Raw genomic sequence first — 24,161 nt, 5'->3', positions numbered from 1 at the left:
GGGAGAGGGCGGGCGCAGACGGCCTTCTAGCCAATAGCGACGAGAGCCGTGCCGCGCCCTTCCTGGCCTCCCATTGGCTGCTTCCCTGCCTGTCAGGGCGAGGGCGGGCCCTCGGGGAAGGGACTCACTTCCCACTGGCTGCTTTCTCAGGAGGGCGGGGCGAGCCTAGCGCGGCTCTCATTGGCCACCCGGCGGCGTCTGCGCGTGCTACCGCCCCCCGCGTCGCCTAGCAACAAGAGCCGGCCCCCGATTGGTTGGCCGGCGGGCAGCGCCGCGCTCCCATTGGCCGAACCCCAAACCCTCGAGCGCCCCCCAAAAAAAACCCGCGAAGTCTCGTGCGGGACAAGGCGCTTTATGGCGGTTTTTTGGGGGGGGGCGGGTCATGGGGTCACACACCCCCCCCGGGGGGTCCCAAAGCGGCGTAAAGTGCGGGCGGGGGAGGGGAATGGGGGGGGTCCGGGTGGGGGGGCGTCTGGCCTTTGGGGGGTCCCAGTCTTTGGGGGGGGGGTCTGCACGATGCTCCAGTACCTGGGGGGGGGTCCCCACCTTGGGGGGGTCCCCACTATGCCCTTATACCTGGGGGGGGGTCCCCAACCTCGTGGAGGTCCCCAAGATGCTCCAGTACCTGGGGGGGGGTCCCACCTTCGGGGGGGGGTCCCGTGTACCTGGGGGGGGTCCCAACCTTTGGGGGGGTCCCCACTATGCCCTTATAACTGGGGGGGAGTCCCAACCTTTGGAGGGGTCCCCAAAATGCTCCAGTACCTGGGGGGGGGTCCCAACCTTTGGGGGGGTCCCCACTATGCCCTTATAACTGGGGGGGGTCCCCAACTTTCGAGGGGGGGGTCCCTGCCCTTGGGGGGGGGCCCCGGGATACCCCAATACCCGTGGGGGGTCCCAACTGTTGGGGGGGGTCCCCGGGTTACCCCAGTACCTGGGGGGGGGTCCCGCCCCCGGGGGGGTGACCCCGCCTCCATGGAGCTGGGGGGGGTCCCTGGCAGTGGTGCGGCTGGGGGGGGGGTCCCCACTCAAGCCCCCTCCTCGGAGGGCGCGGGGGGGTCCCCGGGGGGGTCCCCGGGGGGGGGCGGGCAGAGCACGTAGCGCCCGGGCCCCCCCTCGGGAGGGGGCGGGGCCGGGGGGGGCGGTTTGTGGGCGGGGGGGCCCCCGGCCGCCCCCCCCCGCTCCATGTTGACGTAGAGGGGGTCGGGGGGCGCGGGGGGGGGCAGCCCCCGCAGCGCCGCCCCTAGGGCCCCCCCCAGCTCCTCGAACGTGGGGCGCTCCCGGGGGTCCTCGGCCCAGCAGCGCCGCATCAGCTCGTACCTGGGGGGGCCAAAATGGGGGGGGTCCCAAAATGGGGGGGGTCCCCAAAATGGGGGGGGCCCGGTAATGGGGGGTCAGGAACAGGGGGGTTTGGGCATCCCGGGGGTCCTGGGCTCAGCAGCATCGGCTTGTAGCTGGGGGGGGGCCCAAAATGGGAGGGGCCAAAATGGGGGGGTTCCCAAAAATGGGGGTGTCAGGAACAGGGGGGTTTAGGGGTTTGGGGGGTCCGGGGTCCTGGTCCCAGCAGCAGCGTGTAGCAGGGGGGGGCCCCAAATGGGGGGGGTCCCCAAATTGGGGGGGTCAGGAACTGGGGGGGTTGGGGTTCAGGGGGGGTCGGGGGGGTCAGGTGACTCACAGTGCGGGGGGGCAGCCTGGGGAGGGTCAGGGGGGTTTGGGGGTTCGGGGGGGCAGCCGGGGGGGGGTTTTGGGGTTCGGGGGGGTCATGTGACTCACAGCGCGGGGGGCAGCCCGGGGGGGGGTTCGGGGGTGGGGTCCAGCCACCCGGGGCACCCGGGGGGGGTTCGGGGGGTCACGTGACTCACAGCGCGGGGGGGCAGCCCGGGGGGGGTTCAGGGGGTCAGGTGACTCACAGCGCGGGGGGGCAGCCCGGGGGGGGGTTCAGGGGGTCAGGTGACTCACAGCGCGGGGGGGCAGCCCGGGGGGGCGCGCAGGCGGTGCCCCCCCCGCAGGAACGGCAGCACCTCGCTGTTCTCCAGCCCGGGATACGGGGTCTGGCCCCGCGTCGCGATCTCCCACATGGTCACCCCGAAAGACCACTGGGGGGGCAGGGGGGTCACCGCACGGACGGGACCCCCAGGACCCCCCAGGACCCCAATAACCTCCCAGGACCCCCAATAACCCACTGACCCCCAACAACCCCCCATAAGCCCCAATAACCCACTGACCCCCCTAATAACCCCCCAGGACCCCAATAACCCACTGACCCCCCCAATAACCCACTGCGGGGGGGTTTGGGGGTTCAGTTTTGGGGGGTCCCTCACCATGTCACTCTTGCTGCTGTACAGGTTGGGGTTCAGGGGTTCAGTTTTGGAGTTCGGGGGGTCAGTTTTGGGGGGTTGCCAAATAGTGAGCCTTGGGGGGCTATGGGGCTGCCAAATAGTGAGCCTTAGGGGGACTATGGGGCTGCCAAATAGTGAGCCTTGGGGGGCTATGGGGCTGCCAAATAGTGAGCCTTGGGGGGTATAGGGCTGCCAAATAGTGAGCCTTGGGGGGCTATGGGGCTGCCAAATAGTGAGCCTTGGGGGGGTATGGTGCTGCCAAATAGTGAGCCTTGGGGTCTATGGGGCTGCCCCTCACCACGTCACTCTTGCTGCTGTACAGGTTGGGGTTCAGGGGTTCAGTTTTGCGGTTCAGGGGTTCAGTTTTGGGGTTCGGGGGGTTCATTTTTGGGGGGTCCCTCACCACGTCGCTCTTGCTGCTGTACAGGTTGGGGTTCAGGGTTCAGTTTTGGGGTTCAGGGGTTCAGTTTTGGGTTCGGGGGGTTCATTTTTGGGGGTCCCTCACCACGTCGCTCTTGCTGCTGTACAGGTTGGGGTTCAGGGGTTCAGTTTTGGGGTTCAGGGGTTCAGTTTTGGGGTTCGGGGGGTTCATTTTTGGGGGGTCCCTCACCACGTCACTCTTGCTGCTGTAGACCCTCCGCGCCAGGGACTCCAGCGCCGCCCACTTGACGGGGACGGGGGCGGGGCCGCCCTGCTGGTACCAGGGCCCGCCCCCCGCCCCGCTGACGTCACCGGCGTCCCCCGTGACGTCACCGGCGCCCCCCGTGACGTCACCGGCCCCCGGCGCCAGCTGCCGGGACAGCCCGAAGTCGGACACCAGCACCCGCAGGGACTCATCCAGCCTGGGACAGGGACGTGTCACCATTGTCACCCAGTGTCCCCTGTCCCTGTGTCCCCCCATGTCCCCCGTCCCTGTGTCCCCCTGTCCCTGTGTCCCCCATGTTCTCCCATCCCACTTATCCCCATGTGTCCCCATATCCACGTCCCCATGTGTCCCCACGCTGTCCCCATGTCCCATGTCCCACATGCAGTTCCGCACCACCAGGTCCCTGTCCCATGTCCCCATGTTGTCCCCATGTCCCCCCATGTCCCCATGTCCCCGCATTGTCCCCCTGTCCCCCCATGTCCCCGCATGTCCCCATGTCCCCCCATGTCCCCCCATGTCCCCATGTCCCCCCATGTCCCCACATTGTCCCCATGTCCCCCCATGTCCCCCCATGTCCCCCTGTCCCCCCATGTCCCCCCATGTCCCCATGTCCCCCCATGTCCCCCCACGTCCCCCTGTCCCCCCATGTCCCCCCATGTCCCCATGTCCCCCCTGCCCCCCATGTCCCCCCATTGTCCCCATGTCCCCCCATGTCCCCATGTCCCCCCATTGTCCCCATGTCCCCCCATGTCCCCCCATTGTCCCCATGTCCCCCCATGTCCCCATGTCCCCCCATTGTCCCCATGTCCCCCCATGTCCCCCCATTGTCCCCATGTCCCCCCATTGTCCCCATGTCCCCCCATTGTCCCCATGTCCCACATGCAGTTCCGTGCCGCCAGGTCCCTGTGCACGAAGTTCCTGCGGCTCAGGTAGCACATCCCGGCGGCGATGTCGGCCATGAACCCCACCAGCTGCCGGGGGGGCAGGACCTGGGGACCCCCCATCAGAACCCCAATGAACCCCCATGGACCCCCATGAACCCCCATGAACCCCACCAGCTGCCGGGGGGGCAGGACCTGGGGACCCCCATGGACCCCAATGAACCCCCATGGACCCCATGGACCCCCCATGAACCCCACCAGCTGCCGGGGGGGCAGGACCTGGGGACCCCCATGGACCCCAATGAACCCCCATGGACCCCATGGACCCCCCATGAACCCCACCAGCTGCCGGGGGGGCAGGACCTGGGGACCCCCATGGACCCCCATGGACCCCAATGAACCCCCATGGACCCCCATGGACCCCCATGAACCCCACCAGCTGCCGGGGGGGCAGGACCTGGGGACCCCCCATCAGAACCCCCATGGACCCCCATGGACCCCCCATGGACCCCACCAGCTGCCGGGGGGGCAGGACCTGGGGACCCCCATGGACCCCAATGAACCCCCATGGACCCCACGGACCCCCATGAACCCCACCAGCTGCCGGGGGGGCAGGACCTGGGGACCCCCATGGACCCCATGGACCCCCATGAACCCCACCAGCTGCCGGGGGGGCAGGACCTGGGGACCCCCATGGACCCCAATGAACCCCCATGGACCCCATGGACCCCCATGAACCCCACCAGCTGCCGGGGGGGCAGGACCTGGGGACCCCCCATCAGAACCCCCATGGACCCCCATGGACCCCATGGACCCCCCATGAACCCCACGAGCTGCCGGGGGGGCAGGACCTGGGGACCCCCCATCAGAACCCCCATGGACCCCACCAGCTGCCGGGGGGGCAGGACCTGGGGACCCCCCATGGACCCCCCCATCAGAACCCCCATATACCCCATGGACCCCCCATACCTCCTCAGCCCCCCCCAAACCCCCCAGCCCCCCCACCCCCCCCGACCCCCAAACCCCCCAAAACCCCCAGACCCCCCTGGACCCCCAGCCCCCCCCAGCCCCCCCACTGACCGTGGGCCGCTCCCCCCGGCGCGAGTGCAGCAGGAAGCCGTGCAGGTCCCCGTGCGCCATGAACGGCAGCAGCACCACGGGGGCGGGGAGCCCCCCCGGGGGACCCCAACCCTGCAGGCACACCCCTGACCCCCCCGTGAGCACCGTGACCCCCCCGGGGGACCCCAACCCTGCAGGACACCCCTGACCCCCCCGTGAGCACCGTGACCCCCCCCGGGGGACCCCAACCCTGCAGGACACCCCTGACCCCCCCGGACCCCCATTGAGCACCCCCAGGCACCCCCTGACCCCCCTGTCCCATGTCCCCATTGCCCCGGGGGTGTCCCCCTGTCCCCCCCGTCCCCATGTCCCCTCCCCTGTCCCATGTCCCCTTTCCCATGTCTCCCTGTCCCCTCCCCGTGTCCCCGTGTCCCCACGTCCCCCCTGTGTCCCCACGTCCCCCCGGTGTCCCCATGTCCCCCTGTCCCCAGGGTGTCCCCATGTCCCCCCGGTGTCCCCGTGTCCCCCAGTGTCCCCATGTCCCCATGTCCCCCCGGTGTCCCCGTGTCCCCCAGTGTCCCCATGTCCCCCCGGTGTCCCCGTGTCCCCCAGTGTCCCCATGTCCCCGTGTCCCCTGACCGATGAGCCGCATGACGTTGGGGTGGTCGAACTCCTTCATGCAAACGGCCTCGCTCAGGAAGTTCTCCAGGGCCGCCTGGGACGCGGGCACTGACGGACACACGGACGTGGGACAGACGGACATGGGGCAGACGGACATCAGACACGGGCACTGACGGACACACGGACGTGGGACAGACGGACATGGGGCAGACGGACATCAGACACGGGCACTGACGGACACACGGACGTGGGACAGACGGACGAACGGACGGACAGACGGACAGACAGACAGACATGGGCACTGACGGACACACGGACGTGGGACAGACGGACGTGGGACAGACGGACAGACATGGGACAGACAGACGGACATCAGACATGGGACAGACGGACATCAGACACGGGCACTGACCGACGGACAGACAGACATGGGACAGACGGACAGACATGGGACAGACAGACGGACATCAGACATGGGACAGACGGACATCAGACACGGGCACTGACCGACGGACAGACAGACATGGGACAGACGGACAGACATGGGACAGACAGACGGACATCAGACATGGGAGAGACGGACATCAGACATGGGACAGATGGACATCAGACATGGGCACTGACGGACAGACAGACATGGGACAGACGGACGGATGGACAGATGGACAGACAGACAGACATCAGACATGGGCACTGACGGACGGACAGATGGACAGACAGACATCAGACATGGGCACTGATGGACGGACAGACAGACAGACATGGGGACGGACAGACAGACAGACATGGGGACAGACAGACATCAGACATGGGACAGACGGACAGACAGACAGACATCAGACATGGGCACTGACGGACGGACGGACAGACATGGGACAGACATGGGGACAGAGGGAAGATGGGGGACACAGGGGACATGGGGGGACATGGGGGGCACTCATGGGTGAGGTGGGTGACATGGGGACACTCACGGGGGACACAGGTGACACAGGGGACATGGGGGACACTCACAGGTGACACGGGGGCACTCACAGGTGACACTCACGGGTGACACAGGGGACCCGGGGGACACTCACAGGGGACACAAGGGACACAAGGGACATGGGGAACACTCGTGGGTGACACAGGGGCACTCACAGGTGACACTCATGGGTGACACAGGGGACCCGGGGGACACTCACAGGGGACACAAGGGACATGGGGGACACAGGTGACACAGGGGACATGGGGGACACTCACAGGTGACAGGGGTGACACAGGTGACACAGGTGACACAGGTGACACGGGCCACTCACCCTTCATGGTCTTGACGGCCACGCGCAGCGCCCCCCGCGCCTGGCTCAGCTGCCCCTCCAGCACCGAGCCGAACTCCCCTGGGCACAGGGACGGGGTCACCCCACGGGGACACCCCACGGGGACACGGGGTCACGGGGCCACCCCGAGCTGGGGACGCACCCTCTCCCAGCGCCTTTCCCAGCGCCAGGCGCTGCGGCTCCAGCAGCACGTCCCGCAGCTTCTCCCGCAGCTCCGCGCTCACCCCCAGACGCATCACTGCGCATGGGGTCACCGGGGGCACCGGGGTCAGCCCAGGTCAGCCGGGTCATCCCGGGTCACCCCAGGTCACCCAAGGTCACAGAGATACCACGGGTCACCCGAGGTCACCCCAGGTCACAGGGATACCACAGGTCACCCCAGGTCACCCAGACACCCATGAGTCACCCAGGTCACCCAAGGTCACCCAAGGTCACCCAAGGTCACAGGGATACCACAGGTCACCCAGGTCACCCAGACACCCACAGGTCACCCCAGGTCACCCGAGGTCACCCCAGGTCACAGGGATACCACAGGTCACCCAGGTCACCCCAGGTCACTCCAGGTCACCCAGACACCCATGGGTCACCCGAGGTCACCCAAGGTCACAGGGATACCACAGGTCACCCCAGGTCACCCAGACACCCATGAGTCACCCGAGGTCACCCAAGGTCACAGGGATACCACAGGTCACCCAGGTCACCCAGACACCCACAGGTCACCCCAGGTCACAGGGATACCACAGGTCACCCAGGTCACCCCAGGTCACCCAGACACCCACGGGTCACCCAAGGTCACCTGAGGACCATGACACTGGGGTGGGTGCAGGGGACAAGGGGACACTGGTTGGGGACAGAGGGATGGGGGACATAGGGACAGGGGGACACAGGGACATTGGGGACATGGGGACATGGGGACACAGGGACACGGGGACATGGGGACATGGGGACACGGGGACGTGGGGACACAGGGACATTGGGACATTGGGGACACAGGATATGGGGACACAGGGCCATGGGGACACGGGGACAGGGGACATGGGGACACGGGGACACTCACGCGTGGCCTGTGCGCTGCGGCGGCTGTAGGAGCTGCGGACGTGGTACCGGACCAGCGGCTCCCCCCGCGGGGCAAACGCCTCCCTGGGGACACGGGGACGTGGGGACACCGTGGGGACACCGTGGGGACACCGTGGGGACACCACTGGGACAGGGGCACCATTGGGACAGGGACAGGGCCACCTCCCTGGGGATGGGGACAGTGACATAGGGACAGGGACAGTGTGGGGACATGGACACCTTGGGGACATCATGGGGACACCATGGGGACAGGGCCACCCCCCTGGGGACAGGGACACCCTGGGGACATCATGGGGACACCATGGGGACAGGGCCACTTCCCTGGGGACAGGGACATGGGGAGGGGACAGGGACACTCTGGGGACACCATGGGAAACACAGGGGTGACGGGGCTGACCCGGGGTGACATGGGGTGACAGGGGTGACAGGGGGTGACAGGGACCCGCCGCTCACCCGAACCGCGTCTCCTTGCGCCGCCGCCGCGCGGCCGCCACCCCCAGAGCCAGCGCCAGCGCGGCCACCGTGGCCACGGCCACCAGGGCCACCGACCAGCCGGGGGACAGCGCCGGGGCCACCACTGCGGGACGGGGACATGGGGACACCGTCAGGGACATGGGGACATGGGGACATGGGGACATGGGGACACCGACCAGCCGGGGGACAGCGCCGGGGCCACCACTGCGGGACGGGGACATGGGGACATGATCAGAGACATGGGGACATGGGGACATGGGGACATGGGGACACCGACCAGCTGGGGGACAGCGCCGGGGCCACCACTGCGGGATGGGGACATGGGGACATGATCAGAGACATGGGGACATGGGGACATGGGGACATGGGGACACCGACCAGCTGGGGGACAGCGCCGGGGCCACCACTGCGGGATGGGGACATGGGGACACCGTCAGGGACATGGGGACATGGGGACATGGGGACACCGACCAGCTGGGGGACAGCGCCGGGGCCACCACTGCGGGATGGGGACACCGTCAGGGACAGGGGGACATGGGGACACCAGGGCCACCCACCACCCCAGGGACAGCGCCGGGGCCACCACTGCGGGATGGGGACATGGGGACACCGTCAGGGACAGGTGGACATGGGGACACCCCTGGGGACACCATCAGGGACATGGGGACACCGGGGACACCCCTGGGGAAACCCCATGACCCCTCTGTCCCCCCCGTCCCCACTGTCCCCCCTGACCCTACTGTCCCCCCTGTCCCCACTGTCCCCAATGTCCCCAATGTCCCCCCATCCCCCCCGTCCCTACTGGCCCCCCCGTCCCCCCTGTCCCCACTGTCCCCAATGTCCCCCCTGTCCCCCCATCCCCCCCGTCCCCTCAGTCTCACCGGGCTGTGTCTCCAGGGGGGTCTCTCCAGCTGTGGGGACATTGGGGACATCAGGACATGGGGTGATGGGGACAGTAGAGACACAGGGGTGCTGGGGACATGGGGGACATGGGGGCCTATGGGGACACTGGAGTGACAGGGACATTGGGGTGATGGGATATGGGGTGATGGGGACATTGGGGACATTGGGGCCATTGGGGTGCTGGGGCCACTGGGGACATTGGGGCCATTGGGGTGATGGGGCCATTGGGGACATTGGGGTGCTGGGGACATTGGGGACACAGTGTGATGGGGACATTGGGGACATGGGGTGATGGGGCCATTGGGGACATGGGGACACTGGGGCCACGGGGTGACTCACGGGGGGGCAGCAGCACCGGGGGGCTCCAGGGCCCGTCCCCTCCCCCGCTGTACGGGGCCACGCGCACCCAGAGCCCCCCGGGGGACGTTGGGGACGTTGGGGACATTGGGGACAGGTCCAGGGTGGCCTCCAGCGCCAGCCCCACGTCCAGCAGCACCTGTGGACAGACGGACAGGGGACATGGGGACAGACGGACAGGGGCATGGGACAGGGGACGGGGGGATAGGGGGACATGGGGACAGACGGACAGGGGCATGGGACAGGGGGACAGACGGACAGGGGACATGGGGACAGACGGACAGGGGCATGGGACAGGGGACGGGGGGACAGGGGCATGGGACAGGGGGACAGACGGACAGGGACATGGGGACAGGGGGACAGACGGACAGGGACATGGGGACAGGGGACATGGGGACAAACAGGACACTGGGGACATGGGGACAGTGGGATGAGAAATGGGGTGCAATGGGGAGTAATGGGGTGCAGTGGGTACAATGGGGTGCAATGGGGGTACAATGGGGTGCAGGGGGTGCAATGGGGGTGCAGGGGGCACAGTGGGTGCAATGGGGTGCAATGGGGGTGCAGGGGGGTGCAGGAGGTACAATGGGATACAATGGGGTGCAATGGGTGCAATGGGGTACAATGGGGTGCAATGGGAGTAATGGGGTGCAATGGGGTACAATGGAGTGCAATGGGGTACAATGGGGTGCAATGGGGTGCAATGGAGTGCAATGGAGTGCAATGGGGTGCAGTGGGGTGCAATGGGTGCAATGGGGTGCAATGGGTGCAATGGGGTACAATGGAGTGCAATGGGGTTCAATGGGGTGCAGTGGGTGCAGTGGGGTGCGGGGGGTCCCACCTCGGGGCTGTGCCCCCCCCGGTAGCCCAGCCGGTAGCCGCGGATCAGCCCGTTTTGGGGTCCCCGGGGCGCCCCCCAGCGCACGTGGGCCCGATCCCCCTCCCGCTGCACCGTCACGTTCTCGGGGGGCGACGCCGGTGCTGGGGGGGGCGGGGGGTCAGGGGGACCCAGGCGTCCGGGGGCCCGGATCCCCCTCCCGCAGGGATCCCAGCCCCACGGGGACCCCACACCCCCCCCCCACGAGCCCCATATTCCCATGGGGACCCCCATATCCAGGCCCCTCCCCCCTGCCCCATGACCCCCCCTCAGCCCAATGGGGACCCCCCCAGCCCCATAACCCCCCCAGCCCCATAACCCCCCCAGCCACCCATTCACCCCCCTCGGCAGTGGCCACGGGGACCCATGGGGACCAGGGGGAGGTGACACATGGGGACGCCCCCACCCCATAGCCCCCCCCAGCCCCGTAACCCCCCAGCCCCCCCGCCCCACTCACGGCGCTCGGCGGCGGCCACGGGGACCCACGCGGACCAGGGGGAGGCGCCGCGGGCGGTCGCGCAGGACACGCGCACGCGCCGGGGGCCGGGCGGCCGCAGCCCCTCCACGCGGAGCGCGTGGGGGGGCACGGGCAGCACGCGCGTGTACAGCCCCCCCGCCTCGGGGGCGCCGCCCGTGTCCGCGGCCGCCGCCTGGGGACACGGACACGGACACGGGTGGGACACCGAGACCCCTGGGGACACCGCGAGTCCCCTTGGGGACATCCTGACCCCCCCTTGGGGACACCCCGACCCCCCCGGGGACATCCTGACCCCCCTTGGGGACATCCCGAGTCCCCTTGGGGACACCCCAAACCCCTTGGGGACACCCCGACCCCCCCGGGGACATCCTGACCCCCCTTGGGGACATCCCGAGTCCCCTTGGGGACACCCCAAACCCCTTGGGGACACCCCGACCCCCCTGGGGACATCCTGACCCCCCTTGGGGACATCCCGAGTCCCCTTGGGGACACCTTGACCTTGGGGACACCCCGACCTTGGGGACACCCCGACCTTGGGGACATGGCCTTGGGGACACCTTGACCTTGGGGACACCCCGACCTTGGGGACATGGCCCTGGGGACACAGCCTTGGGGACACTCTGACCCCCTCCATGGGGACATGTCCCCCTGTACCCCCCATGTTCCCCCACGTCCCACATACCCCGATGTCCCCATGTCCCCTGTCCCATGTCCCCATGTCCCATGTCCCCACGTACCTGCACGGTGCAGTGGCTCAGGGGACTGTCCCCGCTGTCCCCAGGGTCCCATGTCACCTCCAGCCAGGTCTGTCCCCTCGCCACCATCCGCAGGTTCCGGGGGGGCTGCGGCACCACTGGGGGGCACGGGGGCGGGGTGAGGGCGTCCCGTGTGTCCCCGTGTCCCCCGCGTGTCCCCCGTGTGTCCCCCCGTGTGTCCCCGTGTCCCTCACCGGTGACAATGGCGGCGCGGGAGGTGGTGACACCGCGGGCGTTCTGGGCCTCGCAGGAGAACGAGCTGCTGTGGGTCAGGCCTGGGGGGCGGGGGGGGTCAGGGGGTCCCCCATTGTCCCCATCACCCCCCATTGTCCCCATTGCCCCCCATCACCCCCATTGTCCCCATCGCCCCCCATCACCCCCCATTGTCCCCATCGCCCCCCCTTGCCCCCATCGCCCCCCATTGTCCCCATTGTCCCCATCACCCCCCATCACCCCCATTGTCCCCAATACCCCAATGTCCCCAACACTCCCCAATGTCCCCATTGCCCCCAATGTCCCCAATACCCCCCAGTGTCCCCAATGTCCCCATTGCCCCAATAACCCCCATCGCCCCCAATACCCCACAATGTCCCCAATACCCCCAATGTCCCCAATACCCCCATTGTCCCCATCGCCCCTATCGCCCCCAATGCCCCCATTGCCCCCAATACCCCCCAATATACCCATTGCCCCCAATGTCTCCAATACCCCCAATGTCCCCATTGCCCCCACTGTCCCCATGTCCCCCATTGCCCCCATTGCCCCCAATGTCCCCAATACCCCCCATTGCCCCCACTGTCCCCATTGTCCCCGTGTCCCATACCCGGCACGCTGAGCGTGGAGCGGGCGCCGGGGGGGCGCTGTGTCCCGGGGGGGGTCTCTGTCCCGGGGGGGGTCTCTGTCCCGGGGGGGGGCTGCAGGGGGGTCCCATCCCGCAGCCAGCGCAGCCGCACGGGCTCGGGGGGGCCCCGCGCCCCACAGCTCAGCTGGAACGGGGCGCCCACCCCCACCCGCACGTCCCCCGGCTCCTCCACGAACTGCGGCAGCCCTGGGGACAGCACAGGGGACAGGGGACAATGGGGACAGGGGGGGGACATGGGGACATGGGGGGACATGGGGACATGGGGGGACATGGGGGACATGGGGGACATGGGGACATGGGGACATGGGGACATGGGGACATGGCGGGGGCATGGGGACTTGGGGACATGGGGGGGCATGGGAGACATGGGGACATGGGGGGGCATGGGGACTTGGGGACATGGGGACATGGGGGGGACATGGGGACATGGGGGACACAGGGACATAGGGACATGGGGGGACATGGGGACATGGGGGGACAGTGGGGACATGGGGGGACCCCAACCCTGGGAGCACAGATAGGTCATTGGGGACCCCAGCATGCCCCCCACCCGTGCCATGGGGGTCCCCTGGGTGCCCCCACCCATGCCATGGGGGGGTCCCCTGGGTGCCCCCACCCGTGTCATGGGGGTCCCCTGGGTGCCCCCACCCGTGGGTGCTGTGTTATGGGGAGGGACCCCAGCATGCCCCCACCCGTGCCATGGGGGTCCCCTGGGCGCCCCCACCCGTGCCATGGGGGCCCCCTGGGTGTACCCACCCGTGGGTGCTGTGTTATGGGGAGGGACCCCAGCATGCCCCCACCCGTGCCATGGGGGTCCCCTGGGCGCCCCCACCCGTGCCATGGGGGTCCCCTGGGTGTCCCCACCCGTGGGTGCTGTGTCATGGGGGGGTCCCCTGGGTGCCCCCACCCGTGCCATGGGGGTCCCCTGGGCGCCCCCACCCGTGGGTGCTGCCGCTCACCCGCCAGCTCCAGCAGCGCCTCGGTGGAGAGAACACGAGTGGAGCCCACGCGCGCCCAGCACTGGTACCGACCCTCGTCCTCCCGGCCGGCCGACGGGATGCTGGGGACATGGGACAATGGGGACAATGGGGACATGGGGACATGGGGACAATGGGGGACATGGGGGACATGGGGGACATGGGGACATGGGGACATGGGGACATGGGGACAATGGGGGACATGGGGGACATGGGGGACATGGGGACAATGGGGGACAATGGGGGACAATGGGGGACAATGGGGACATGGGGACAGTGGGGACAGTGGGGACAGTGGGGACATGGGGACACTGGTACCGACCCACATGGACACGGGACACGACGTGACACAGACACGGGGACACGACGTGACACGGACAGGAGGACACAATGTGACACAGACACGGGGACACGGGACACAATGTAACACGGACACGGGACACGATGTGACACGGACAGGGGACACGATGTGACACGGACACGGGACACGACGTGACGGGGCCGGGCCCTCGGTCGCCACCTGAGCTCGCTGGTCGCCACCCACGTGTGGTCGCCGAGCGGCACCTGCGCTTGGTCACTGTCCGCGTCCTCCAGGGGGCGCCCGTCCCGCCGCCAGCCCAGCTCGGGGGGGTCCCCGGCGGGGGGGTCCCCGGGGGGCGGGGGATTCCCCCCGGGGGAGGGGGGGGGATTCCCGGGGGGGTCCCCGCGGCCCCGCACGCGGCAGCGCAGCCGCACGCGCTCGCCGGGCGACGCGGTGACGTTGGACGGGTGTTCCAGGAACGACAGCGCTGGGGGGGCACGGGGGGTCAGGGGGCGGGGCTGGGACCCCCGCGACCCCCCCGGACACACACTGACCCCCGGGACCCCCCGGGATCCCCTGGGACCCCCCTGGATACACAGTGACCCCCGGGACCCCTGGGACCCCCAGGACCCCCCCTGGACCCCCCGGACACACAGTGAGCCCCGGGACCCCCGCTGGACCCTCCCGGATACACAGTGACCCCCGGAACCCCCCCGGGATCCCCTGGGACCCCCCCCGACACACACTGACCCCCGGGACCCCCCCTGGACCCCTCCGGACACACACTGACCCCCGGGACCCCCCCAGGCCCTGGGACCCCCCCGGGACCACCCCCCCGACCCCCACTCCCCATCTCACCCCCCCCCCGCTCCCCCCCGCGGCTGCCCCCACACAAACGCCCCCCCCGCAAAGTGCCCGGGGAGGGGGAATCATGTCCCCCCGCAACAGCGGGGGCGGTGGGGGGGGGAGACTGTCCCGGACACCTGGGTCCCCCGGGGGCGTGGGAAGGGAAGTGGGGGGGGTCACACCCCCCCCCCCACCGCTCCCCCGGGAGCCTTCAGGCATCCCCGGCATCTGCCCCACGGCAACGGGGCCGGGGGGGGCCCGGGGGGGAACCGCCCGTGTCACCGCCGCCCCCGCCGTAACCAGCCCCAGATGTCTGGCGGGGACAGCGGGGACGGGCGGCGGCTCCGGGGCGGGGGGGGGACAGCGATTTCCCACCCCCGCCCCGGTCCCTGCTGAGGGGGGTCAAGCCCCGTTATGGGGCAGCGGGGGTAGACGGGGCCGCCCCCGTTATGGGGCAGTGAGGGTAGACGGGGCCGCCCCCGTTATGGGGCAGTGAGGGTAGACGGGGCCGCCCTGGAGCAACTTTGGGGTAAACCGGGGCATAACGGAGACTGCCCCCCTAAAAAGGGTCTCCCCACAGGACCCTCGTTGGAACCCCCCAAAAGGGTCGGAAAGGGGTCCCCCCCAAACCATCCACTCCCACCCCCCAAAACCCCCTTTTCTCCCGCCCCCCTCTCCACTCCCGCAGCCCTTGGGGTGCCCCCATCCCTCCCCCCCCAACAAAGGGTCCCTCGCACAGGGGGTGACCCCCAAAACACCCCCCCCCTTCCCGGGACTCACCGGGCGGGGCCGGTCCGGACCCCAGCGCAGCGGCCGCCAGCAGCACCAGCAGCAGCGGAGCGGGCCCCCCCATCGCCCGCAGCGGCAACGGGACCCCCGGGCACCCCCGGGCACCCCCGGGACCCCCCGGTCCGGGAGCGGCGCCGGAGCCGCCGGGCGGGGGTTAACGGGGGAGCAGGAGGAGGAGGAGGAGGGGGACGAAGGCCCCGGGATGGCGGAGGAGGAGGAAAGTTCTGCCGGGACGCACCGACCGCGCCCGAGGGGGATGGGGGGGGGACGGGGGGGTGGGATGGGATGGGGGGGCGGGGATGGGGCGGGGGGTGGAGGGGGTGGGGGGGGCGGGAGCGGCGGGGGCTCGAACCGGGAGCGGAGGGAGAGGAGTGGGAACGGGGGGACCGGAGTGGGAACGGGGGACCCGGACTGGAACCGCGGGGACCGGAGTGGGAACGGGGGGACCCGGACTGGAACCGGGGGGACCGGACTGGGACCGGGGGACCTGAACTGGGACCGGGGGGACCGGAGTGGGACCCGGACTGGAACCGGGGGGACCGGACTGGGACCGGGGGACCTGAACTGGGACCGGGGGGACCGGACTGGGACCCGGGAGACGGGACTGGGACGGGGGGGGACAGAACTGGGACCGGGGGGACCCCAAATTGGGACCGTGGGACCCGGACTGGAACCGGGGGGACCGGACTGGGACCCGGGGACCCCAAACTGGAACTGGGGGGGACCCCAAATTGAGACCGGGGGGACCCCAAACTGGGACAAGGGGACCTCAAACTGGGACGAGGGGAATCAGACTGGGACCGGGGGGACCCCAAATTGAGACCAGCGGGGACCCCAAACTGGGACCAGGGGGACCCCAAACTGGGACCGGGGGGGATGCCAAATTGAGACCGGGGGGACCCCAAACTGGGACAGGGGGGACTCGAACTGGGACCAGGGGGACGGGACTGGGACCGGGAGGACCCCAAATTGAGATGGGGGGACCCCAAACTGGGACAAGGGGACCCCAGATTGGGACAAGTGTGCTCGTGCAAGGCTTGTGTGCTTGTGCAAGGCTCATGTGCTCGTGCAAGGCCAGTGTGCTTGTGCAAGGCTCGTGTGCTTGTGCAGGGCTCGTGTGCCCCGTGCGACACCAACACACCCCGTGCAACACCAGGATGCTCGTGCAAGGCTTGCACAGCCCGTGCAACACCAACACGCCATGTGCAACACCAGGATGCTCGTGTAAGGCTTGCACAGCCCGTGCAACACCAACACGCCACGTGCAACACCAATGTGCTCGTGCAAGGCTCATGTGCCCCGTGCAAGGCTTGCACAGCCCGTGCAACACCAACACACCCCGTGCAACACCAGGATGCTCGTGCAAGGCTTGCACAGCCCGTGCAACACCAACACGCCACGTGCAACACCAGGATGCTCGTGCAAGGCTTGCACAGCCCGTGCAACACCAACACACCCCGTGCAACACCAGGGTGCTCGTGCAAGGCTCATGTGCCCTGTGCAAGGCTTGCACAGCCCGTGCAACACCAACACACCACGTGCAACACCAATGTGCTCGTGCAAGGCTCATGTGCCCCGTGCAAGGCTTGCACACCCTGTGCAACACCAGTGTGCTTGTGCAAGGCTGGCACACCCTGTGCAACACCAGTGTGCTTGTGCAAGGCTTGCACAGCCTGTGCAACACCAACACAGCCCGTGCAACCCCAGGGTGCTCGTGCAACACCAACACAGCCCATGCAACACCAGGGTGCTCGTGCAACACCAACACAGCCCGTGCAACACCAGGGTGCTCGTGCAAGGCTCGTGTGCCCCGTGCAAGGCTTGCACAGCCTGTGCAACACCAACACAGCCCGTGCAACACCAGGGTGCTTGTGCAACACCAATGTGTCCCGTGTGAGACTAATGCACCTCATGTCCATGAGGTCCCCATAGGGTGTCTATGGGGTGCTATAGGGTGCTGTGGGGTACCACGGGGTGTCCATAGGGTGCTATAGGGTACTGTGGGGTGTCCATAGGGTCTCTATGGGGTGTCTATGGGTGCTATAGGGTGCTGTGAGGTGTCCATAGGGTCTCTATGGGGTGTCTATGGGTGCTATAGGGTGCTGTGAGGTGTCCATAGGGTCTCTATGGGGTGTCTATGGGCTGTTATAGGGTGCTGTGGGGTGTCCATGGGGTGCTATAGGGTGCTGTGGGGTGTCCATAGGGTCTCTATGGGGTGTCTATGGGCTGTTATAGGGTGCTGTGGGGTGTCCATAGGGTCCCCATGGGGTGTCTATGGGTGCTATAGGGTGCTGTGAGGTGTCCATAGGGTCCCCATGGGGTGTCTATGGGGTGTCTATGGGTCCCCGGGCGGGCCGGCAGCCGTTAGTGGGTGCGGTGCCGGTGACGTCAGGACATCGGCACCCGGTGACGTCAGCGCCCGGTGACGTCACCCCAGCTGCGGCCACACGTCACCGCCGGGGTCACCGGGGTCACCGGGGGGGCTGCGACCCCACACCCCCCCGGGACCCCTCCCGGTGCCACGCGGGCTGGGGACACGGGTGGGGACACGGGTGGGGACTTAGGGACACGGGTGGGGAATTGGGGACGGGGGGGGGACACGGGTGGGGACATGAGGACATGGGTGGGGACTTGGGGACACGGGTGGGGACACGGACCAGCGTTTGAGGACACCCACCGGGGAATGGGGACACGCTTGGGGGTATTCAAGTATGATTGACACGGCGGCGCCCAATCGCCGCGCGGGGGGGGGGGGGCGTGGCCACACCTCGGAACCCCGCCCACACCGCCCCAGAGTCACCGGGGGGGAGGCGGTGCCGCGGGAGTGATTGACACGGCGGCGGCGCCCAATCGCCGCGCGGGGGGGGGCGTGGCCACACCTCGGAACCCCGCCCACACCGCCCCAGAGTCACTGGGGGGGAGGCGGTGCCGCGGGAGTGATTGACACGGCGGCGCCCAATCTCCGCGCGGAGGGGGCGGGGTTCCGCGGCGGGAACCAATCGCCGCGCGGGGGGGCGTGGCCGCGGCCGCGATGGCGGCGGGCGGAGCGGAGCGGGAGCGGGGACCGGCGGAGCCGCTGCCCGCGCTCAAACCGGGCGCCAAGAGCAGCGCCGTCGTGGTCAGCCCGCGGCAGGTGGGGGCGGCGCGGGGGGCGCGGGGACACGCGGGGACCGGCCCCCGGTGTCGTGGGGACACGGGGGGACACGCGGGGGGACACGGGGACCGGACCCCGGTGTCGTGGGAACACGGGGGGACACGCGGGGACACGCGGGGACCGGACCCCGGTGTCGGGGGGACACGGGGGGACACACGGGGACTGTCCCTCGGTGTCGTGGGGACGCGGGGTGACACGGGGACACGCGGGAACGCACGGGGACACGCGGGGGGCACACAGGGAGACACACAGGGACCGGACCCTGGTGTCGTGGGGACACGGGGACACACGGGGTGACACGGGGACACTCGGGAACACACGGGGACACGCAGAGGGACACACAGGGGGACACGGGGACACGCGGGGACCGACCCTCGGTGTCGTGGGGACACGGGGACACACGCGGGGGGACACAGGGACATTCGGGAACACACGGGGACACGCGGGGACACACGCAGGGGGACACACAGGGGGACACGGGGACACACGGGGACCGGACCCTGGTGTCGTGGGGACACGCAGGGACACACGGGGACTGTCCCTCGGTGTCGTGGGGACACGGGGGGACACGCGGGGGGACGTGGGGACACTCGGGAACACACGGGACACGCGGGGGCGCACGCAGGGGGACACTCGGGAACACACGGGGGGCACGGGGACACGCGGGAACACACGGGGACGCGCGGGGGGACACGCAGGGGGACACGGGGACCGGCCCCCGGTGTCATGGGACACATGGGGGGACACGGGGACTGTCCCCCAGTGTCGTGGGTTAACATGGGGACGCATGGGGACTGTCGGGACACGACACACGGGGACCGTCCCCCGGTGTCGGGGACACGCGGGGACACGCGGGGTCACCCGTGCCCGCCCCGTCCCCAGCGCGGGAACCCGGTGCTGCGGTTCATCCGCAACGTCCCCTGGGAGTTCGGTGACATCGTCCCCGACTACGTGCTGGGGCAGAGCAGCTGCGCCCTGTTCCTCAGGTGGGGGGACACCTGGGGGTGTCACCCGGGGGTGTCCCTGGGGTCATGGGGGTGTCCCTGGGGGTGTCCTGGGGGTGTCCCTGGGGTCCCCATGGTGTCACCTGGGGGTGTCCCTGGGGTCCCCGTGGTGTCACTACGTGCTGGGGCAGAGCAGCTGCGCCCTGTTCCTCAGGTGGGGGGACACCTGGGGGTGTCACCTGGGGGTGTCCTGGGGGTGTCCCCTGGGGTCATGGGGGTGTCCCTGGGGTCCCCATGGTGTCACCTGGGGGTGTCCCCTGGGGTCATGGGGGTGTCCCTGGGGTCCCCATGGTGTCACCTGGGGGTGTCCCCTGGGGGTGTTGGTGTGTTGGGGTGTCCCCAGGGGTTGTGGGGGTGTTGGGGTGTCCCCGGGGTGTTGGGGTCCCCCCCATGTCCCGGTGCCCCCCCCAGCGTGCGGTACCACCAGCTGCACCCCGGGTACGTGCACGAGCCCCTGTCCCCCCTGTCCCCGGTGTCCCCGGGGGTGTTGGTGTGTTGGGGTGTCCTGGGGGTGTTGGGGTGTCCTATGGATGTTGGGGTGTCCCGGGGGTGTCCCCATGTCCCGGTGCCCCCCCAGCGTGCGGTACCACCAGCTGCACCCCGGGTACGTGCACGAGCGCCTGCGGCAGCTGGGCCGGAGCTTCGCGCTGCAGCTGCTGCTGCTGCAGGTGGACGTGGTGAGACCTGGACCGTGTCCCCCCGGCCCCATGTCCCCCCGGCCCCATGTCCCCATGTCCCCATGTCCCCCCTGTCCCCATGTCCCCCCCGTCCCCATGTCCCCCTGGCCCCATGTCCCCCTGTCTCCCCGTCCCCATGTCCCCCTGGCCCCATGTCCCCACATCCCCATGTCCCCCCTGTCCCCATGTCCCCCACGTCCCCATGTCCCCCATGTCCCCATGTCCCCACATCCCCATGTCCCCCCTGTCCCCATGTCCCCATGTCCCCCCGTCCCCATGTCCCCCCGTCCCCATGTCCCCATGTACCCCTGGCCCCATGTCCCCACATCCCCATGTCCCCCCTGTCCCCCCGTCCCCCTGTCCCCATGTCCCCCCTGTCCCCATGTCCCCCACGTCCCCATGTCCCCCCATCCCCATGTCCCCACGTCCCCGTGTCCCCCCCATCCCCATGTCCCCATGTCCCCACATCCCCATGTCCCCCCTGTCCCCATGTCCCTCTGTCCCCATGTCCCTCTGTCCCCATGTCCCCTCTGTCCCCATGTCCCCCCGTCCCCATGTCCCCCCGTCCCCATGTCCCCATGTCCCCCCGTCCCCATGTCCCCCTGGCCCCATGTCCCCATGTCCCCCTGTCCCCATGTCCCCCTGGCCCCATGTCCCCACATCCCCATGTCCCCCCGTCCCCATGTCCCTCTGTCCCCATGTCCCTCTGTCCCCATGTCCCTCTGTCCCCATGTCCCCACATCCCCATGTCCCCCCGTCCCCACATCCCCACGTCCCCCTGTCCCCATGTCCCCATGTCCCCCCGGCCCCATGTCCCCATGTCCCCACGTCCCCATGTCCCCCTGGCCCCATGTCCCCACGTCCCCATGTCCCCCTGGCCCCATGTCCCCCTGTCCCCATGTCCCCATGTCCCCCCGTCCCCACGTCCCCACGTTCCCCCTGTCCCCATGTCCCCCTGGCCCCATGTCCCCCTGTCCCCGTGTCCCCCCCATCCCCATGTCCCCTCTGTCCCCCCGTCCCCACATCCCCATGTCCCTCTGTCCCCATGTCCCCCTGTCCCCACATCCCCCCGTCCCCACATCCCCCCGTCCCCATGTCCCTCTGTCCCCATGTCCCCATGTCCCCATATCCCCGCATGTCCTCATGTCCCCATGTCCCCCCTGTCCCCTCCATCCCCCCCATCACTGTCCCCTCTCTCCCATGTCCCTGTGTCCCCCTGTCCGTCTGTCCGTGTCCCATGTCCGTCTGTCCGTGTCCCGCAGAGGGACCCTCAGCAGGCGCTGAAGGAGCTGGGCAAGGTTTGCATCCTGAGCGACTGCACGCTGCTGCTGGCATGGAGGTACCGCGGGAATGTGGGGACCCCCCGGGACCCCCCCGGACCCCCTGTACCCCCCATGGCCCCCCATGACCCCCTGAACCCCCCTGTGCCCCCCCCACCCCTGCACGCTGCTGCTGGCATGGAGGTACCGCGGGAATGTGGGGACCCCCCCGGGACCCCCCCGGACCCCCTGTACCCCCCATGACCCCCTGAACCCCCCTGTACCCCCCTGTGCCCCCCTGTGCCCCCCCCACCCCTGCACGCTGCTGCTGGCATGGAGGTACCGCGGGAATGTGGGGACCCCCCCGGGACCCCCTGTACCCCCCATGACCCCCTGAACCCCCCTGTACCCCCCTGTGCCCCCCCACCCCTGCACGCTGCTGCTGGCATGGAGGTACTGTGGGAATGTGGGGACCCCCCCGGGACCCCCCCGGACCCCCTGTACCCCCCATGACCCCTGAACCCCCCTGTACCCCCCTGTGCCCCCCCCACCCCTGCACGCTGCTGCTGGCATGGAGGTACCGCGGGAATGTGGGGACCCCCCCGGGACCCCCTGTACCCCCCATGACCCCCTGGGACCCCCCGTACCCCCTGTACCCCCCGGGACCCCCCTGTGCCACCCACCCACCCACCCACCCTGCGCCCCCTGCTGGCCTGGAGGTACCATGGCAATGTGGGGACCTCCCCCGTGGATTCGGGGTCCCCCATGCAGGGGTGGGGTGATTTGGAGTCCCCCCGCAGTTTGGGGGTTCACTGGATTTTGGAGTCCCCCCAGCCCCGAGGAGGCTGGGGGTGGGGTGGATTTGGGGTCCCCCATGCGGGGGTGGGGTGGATTTGGGGTCCCCCGATGTGGGGGTGCAGCAGTTTTGGGGTCCCCCAGCCCCGAGGAGGCGGGGGGTGGGGTGGATTTGGGGTCCCCCATGCGGGGGTGGGGTGGATTTGGGGTCCCCCATGTGGGGGTGCAGCAGTTTTGGGGTCCCCCAGCCCCGAGGAGGCCGCGCGGTACCTGGAGACGTTCAAGGCGTTTGAGCAGAAGCCGCCGGATCTGCTGCGGGAGCGGCTGCAGCCGCAGTTCCTGCCCCGGGTGAGATGGGGGGGGACCCCAAAACCCTGAACCCCTGCACCCCCAAACCCTGAACCCCAATACCGGGGTCCCTGCTGCACCGCCCGACCTGCTGTGGGAGCGGCTGCAGCCGCAGTTCCTGCCCCGGGTGAGACCCCAAAACCCTGAACCCCCAAACCCTGAAGCCCTGAACCCCAATTCCGGGCTCTGGGGGTCCCTGCTGCACCGCCCAACCTGCCCCGAACCCCTGAACCCCCAAACCCCTGAAACCCCAATGCCCGAACCCCAATACCAGACACTGAACTCCCGAATCCCTGAACCCCAAAACCCCTGAACCCCAATACTGGACACTGAACCCCCAAACCCCTGAACCCCAATACTGGGACACTGAACCCCCAAAGCCCTGAACCCCCGAACCGCCAAACTCCTGAACCCCTGAACCCCCAATGCCCGAACCCCAGTACCAGACACTGAACTCCCGAATCCCTGAACCCCAAAACCCCTGAACCCCAATACTGGACACTGAACCCCCAAACCCCTGACGCCCCGAACCCCTGAATCCCTGAATCCCCAATCCCCAAACCCCTGAACCCCAATACTGGGACACTGAACCCCCAAAGCCCTGAACCCCCGAACCGCCAAACTCCCGAACCCCTGAACCCCCAAACCCTGAACCCCCAAACCCCTGAACCCCCAAACCCCTGAACCCTGAACCCCCGAACCCCTCAACCCCTGAACCCCAATACCAGGACACTGAACCCCCAATACCCGAACCCCCAAACCCCTCAACCCCCGAACCCCTCAGCCCCTGAACCCCAATACCGGGACACTGAACCCCCAATCCCCGAACCCCCCAAACCCTGAACCCCCAAACCTGCCCCTGCCCCCCCAGGTGAGCGAGTGCCTGAGCAGCGTGCGCTCGGTGAACAAGCCGGACGCCCTGAGCCTCCTCACGGCTTTTGGGGTGAGTCCCCCCACCCTGGGGGGGGCACCGGGTGTGGGGACCCCCCCCACCCCCCCTCACCCCCCAAACCCCCTGTGACCCCCCCCAGTCGCTGGCCAATGTCGTCCGTGCGTCCCGCCAGGATCTGTCCCTCTGTCCCGGGATCGGGCCCCAGAAGGTGAGTGGGGACATGGGGGGGGGACATGGGGGGGACACCCCTGACACCCCCTTTGCCCCCCCCCAGGCCAAGCGTCTCTTCGACATCCTGCACGAGCCCTTCCTGAAGCCCCCCAAGAACGAGCCGCTGACCCCCAAGAATGAGGCGCTGACCCCCCCACAAAAATGAGGCACTGACCCCCCAAAAATGAGGCACTGACCCCCCCAGAATGTGCCACTGACCCCCCCCCAGTGTGGTTTTATAATAAAGGGCGTTTATTGTATTGGTGTCAA

General features: G+C 69.0%; 2 protein-coding genes across 2 annotated transcripts; one reads left to right on the top strand and one right to left on the bottom strand.

The window, feature by feature from the left end:
- Nucleotides 1-352: 352 nt before the first annotated feature.
- LOC309450880 (tyrosine-protein kinase receptor UFO-like) lies at nt 353-15,748 on the bottom strand. Its single transcript, XM_082074064.1, is given in 21 exon segments — nt 353-1,317; nt 1,957-1,973; nt 1,976-2,093; nt 2,947-3,178; nt 3,862-3,971; nt 4,944-5,068; nt 5,562-5,651; nt 6,839-6,916; nt 6,999-7,094; nt 7,914-7,996; nt 8,387-8,510; nt 9,289-9,318; nt 9,650-9,806; nt 10,509-10,648; nt 11,002-11,194; nt 11,760-11,875; nt 11,972-12,052; nt 12,601-12,825; nt 13,599-13,699; nt 14,137-14,404; nt 15,544-15,748. Coding segments are annotated over 21 exon segments (3,075 nt in total). The 5' UTR covers nt 15,617-15,748; the 3' UTR covers nt 353-699.
- A 2,810-nt stretch (nt 15,749-18,558) lies between these two features.
- On the top strand, nt 18,559-24,151 carry ERCC1 (ERCC excision repair 1, endonuclease non-catalytic subunit). The gene is made up of 8 exons (XM_082074062.1): nt 18,559-18,685; nt 19,589-19,692; nt 20,288-20,387; nt 21,650-21,726; nt 22,690-22,789; nt 23,661-23,732; nt 23,821-23,889; nt 23,956-24,151. Exons 1-8 carry the CDS (start codon nt 18,584-18,586, stop codon nt 24,055-24,057), a joined length of 726 nt encoding a protein of 241 aa, XP_081930188.1. The 5' UTR covers nt 18,559-18,583; the 3' UTR covers nt 24,058-24,151.
- The last annotated feature ends 10 nt before the right edge of the window (nt 24,152-24,161 follow it).

This window comes from Streptopelia decaocto (genome assembly GCF_964273445.1).
Source record: "Streptopelia decaocto genome assembly, chromosome: 32".
Lineage (NCBI taxonomy): Eukaryota > Metazoa > Chordata > Aves > Columbiformes > Columbidae > Streptopelia > Streptopelia decaocto.
Note: the sequence above shows the minus strand (reverse complement) of the source record. Positions and strands in the feature narration are given on the sequence as shown.